At 17.5% G+C, this 2,166-nt stretch overlaps 1 protein-coding gene across 1 annotated transcript, besides 1 other annotated feature; it reads right to left on the bottom strand. All coding sequences in view use genetic code 6, as the record gives it.

Moving 5' to 3' along the window:
• Positions 1 to 350: 350 nt before the first annotated feature.
• Positions 351 to 399: a microsatellite.
• An 834-nt stretch (positions 400 to 1,233) lies between these two features.
• Positions 1,234 to 1,716, bottom strand: IMG5_039040 (hypothetical protein; the record flags this gene model as incomplete). The annotated part of the gene is made up of 1 exon (XM_004038942.1): positions 1,234 to 1,716. A coding segment is annotated over one exon (483 nt), but the record flags the coding sequence as incomplete, so codon positions are not given.
• Between the last annotated feature and the right edge of the window lie 450 nt (positions 1,717 to 2,166).

Below are 2,166 nucleotides of genomic sequence, written 5' to 3'. Positions count from 1 at the left end.
CTTTCAATTTTTAACAAAATTTCATTCTTTTAAATATTTCTAAATGGTATTCAATTAAAATTCCTTATTCATATTCATATGTTTTAGTTTTTGCCTTTATAAAAATATTACATATGAATATTATTAAACATGTATAAGACAAATAAATTTGTTAAAAATAATAATCTTAAATTAAAAAAGAACTATTTAATTGCAAATATATGAAATTTAAGTTCACACATATGATTATTATGAATTCCCGAATAATATATAAAAATTGATTTTATTAAAATATAGACAAAACATTAATTATTTTTTTGGCAGAAAAAACGAATGAAATCGGCTTTAGCATTTCATTTAATTGGATATTATTTTTTTATTTTAATAATATCTTTTCTGTTTTATTAATAATTTTTTTTAGAGAAAATGTTAGTTTGTTTTACGCTTTATCATCTATGAGATTGTTTTAATATTTAATCAATAAATCGGGACTGAAATAAATTATTTTTCTTTTTGCAAAGATTTTTATTTTAACTAAATTACAACTATTTAATTTTTTTTTTTTATATATTTAAAATATTTTCCATTTTTATTTATATATTTTCACTAAAAATTATATTCGGAATGCTTGCTTAGTCATTTTTTACATTATATCTAATTTTCATCATTGGAATTTCAAATTAAATATTCCTAACAAAGCATTATTTTTCTAAAAAATATCTAGGTTTTTTCTTTATTTTATTTTTAAATTTGATAAATGTCTTGCATTTTTATATTATTAATAAATCACTTTATTATTTCAACGTTTTAACTATTTTCTAAAGTAATATTTTTTTTTTTTTAATTTAATTATTGATTAAATAATAATTTCAAAACTAATTAATTATTTTGAAAGCTTTTTATTTTTATTTTTAAATAAAAATTTACTATTATTTTTATATTTTTTTTATAAATTTCTTTTTAAACTCAAGCAAAAATAAGAAAATAACTTTTTCATTTTTTCTAATATTTTTGTTGTTGTTTTTGATTGGTTTTAAAAAAATATAATTAATAAATAAAATATTTTTTTTAATAAGTTTAAAAATATAAGAATTCAATTAATATTTATATAACTTGAAATAAATTATGTATAAATATTATTAAAAAAATTTCAACATTAAATATATAAAATTTTTGATTTATAATTTGTAAAATTAAAAAAATAAGAATAAATATAACAATTTTTCAATTATTTAATATATTTATGTCTCTAACTTTCAAATTAATTCTTAATTTATGAAGAGGTCCATGCAAAAACGATGGAACATAAATCATTTCATAATTATCATCACATTCAAATTCAAAAGTCTTAATAAAATAGTTAACTATAATTCTAGCTTCCATCTATGCCATATGTTATCCAACACAATTTCTTTATCCTGAACTAAAAGAATTAAAAGTAAAAGGAATATTATTAGGTTAATCAATCCATCTTTAAGGATTAAAAACATGAGGATCTTTATAATAAATAGGATTTCTATGAATAGCATGAGATAAAATATTAAGTGATGTTCCTTTATAAATAAAAATGTTATCTAAATAATGATCTTTTATTGCTATCCTGCCCATTATATTATTTGTAGGACCATAATATCTTAAAGTTTCCTTCATAACTGCATTTAAATAAGGTAATGCTTATAATGTTTTGTGTGAATTATCAGTGTTTTCTAATATTTCTTTTTACAATTTTTCTTTCATATCATTATATTATGTTAAATAATAAATCATCATTCCTAATAAATGACCTGTAGTATCCATTCCAGCAACATAAAAAGTTAAAAATTCATTTACAATATCATCTAAGGAAAGTACATTTAAAAGATTTTTAATTTTAAGATAATAAATAAGATCATATTTTATGCTTTCTTTTCCTTATTTTTCTAATTCTTATTCTTCTTCTAATCTTTCTATTGCAATTTTTTTAATAAATTCTCTAAATTCTTTTATTTATTTGTTTAAAAGTCGATCTTTTTCATTAAGTCCTAATTCATATAAGAAAGTTCCAAAAAATTAATATTTATATTCATTAAATTAACAGCCTAAAGTACTAATTAAATAAGAAAGAGATTATGTAAGAGACATTCCATAGAATTTTTTTTCTTCAAAATTATTACTAAAAAAGGATTAAATTATAACTTCAGCTGTAAT

The sequence above is a fragment of the Ichthyophthirius multifiliis genome, assembly GCF_000220395.1.
Source record: "Ichthyophthirius multifiliis unplaced genomic scaffold scaff_1120509249871, whole genome shotgun sequence".
Taxonomy (NCBI): domain Eukaryota; phylum Ciliophora; class Oligohymenophorea; order Hymenostomatida; genus Ichthyophthirius; species Ichthyophthirius multifiliis.
Note: the sequence above shows the minus strand (reverse complement) of the source record. Positions and strands in the feature narration are given on the sequence as shown.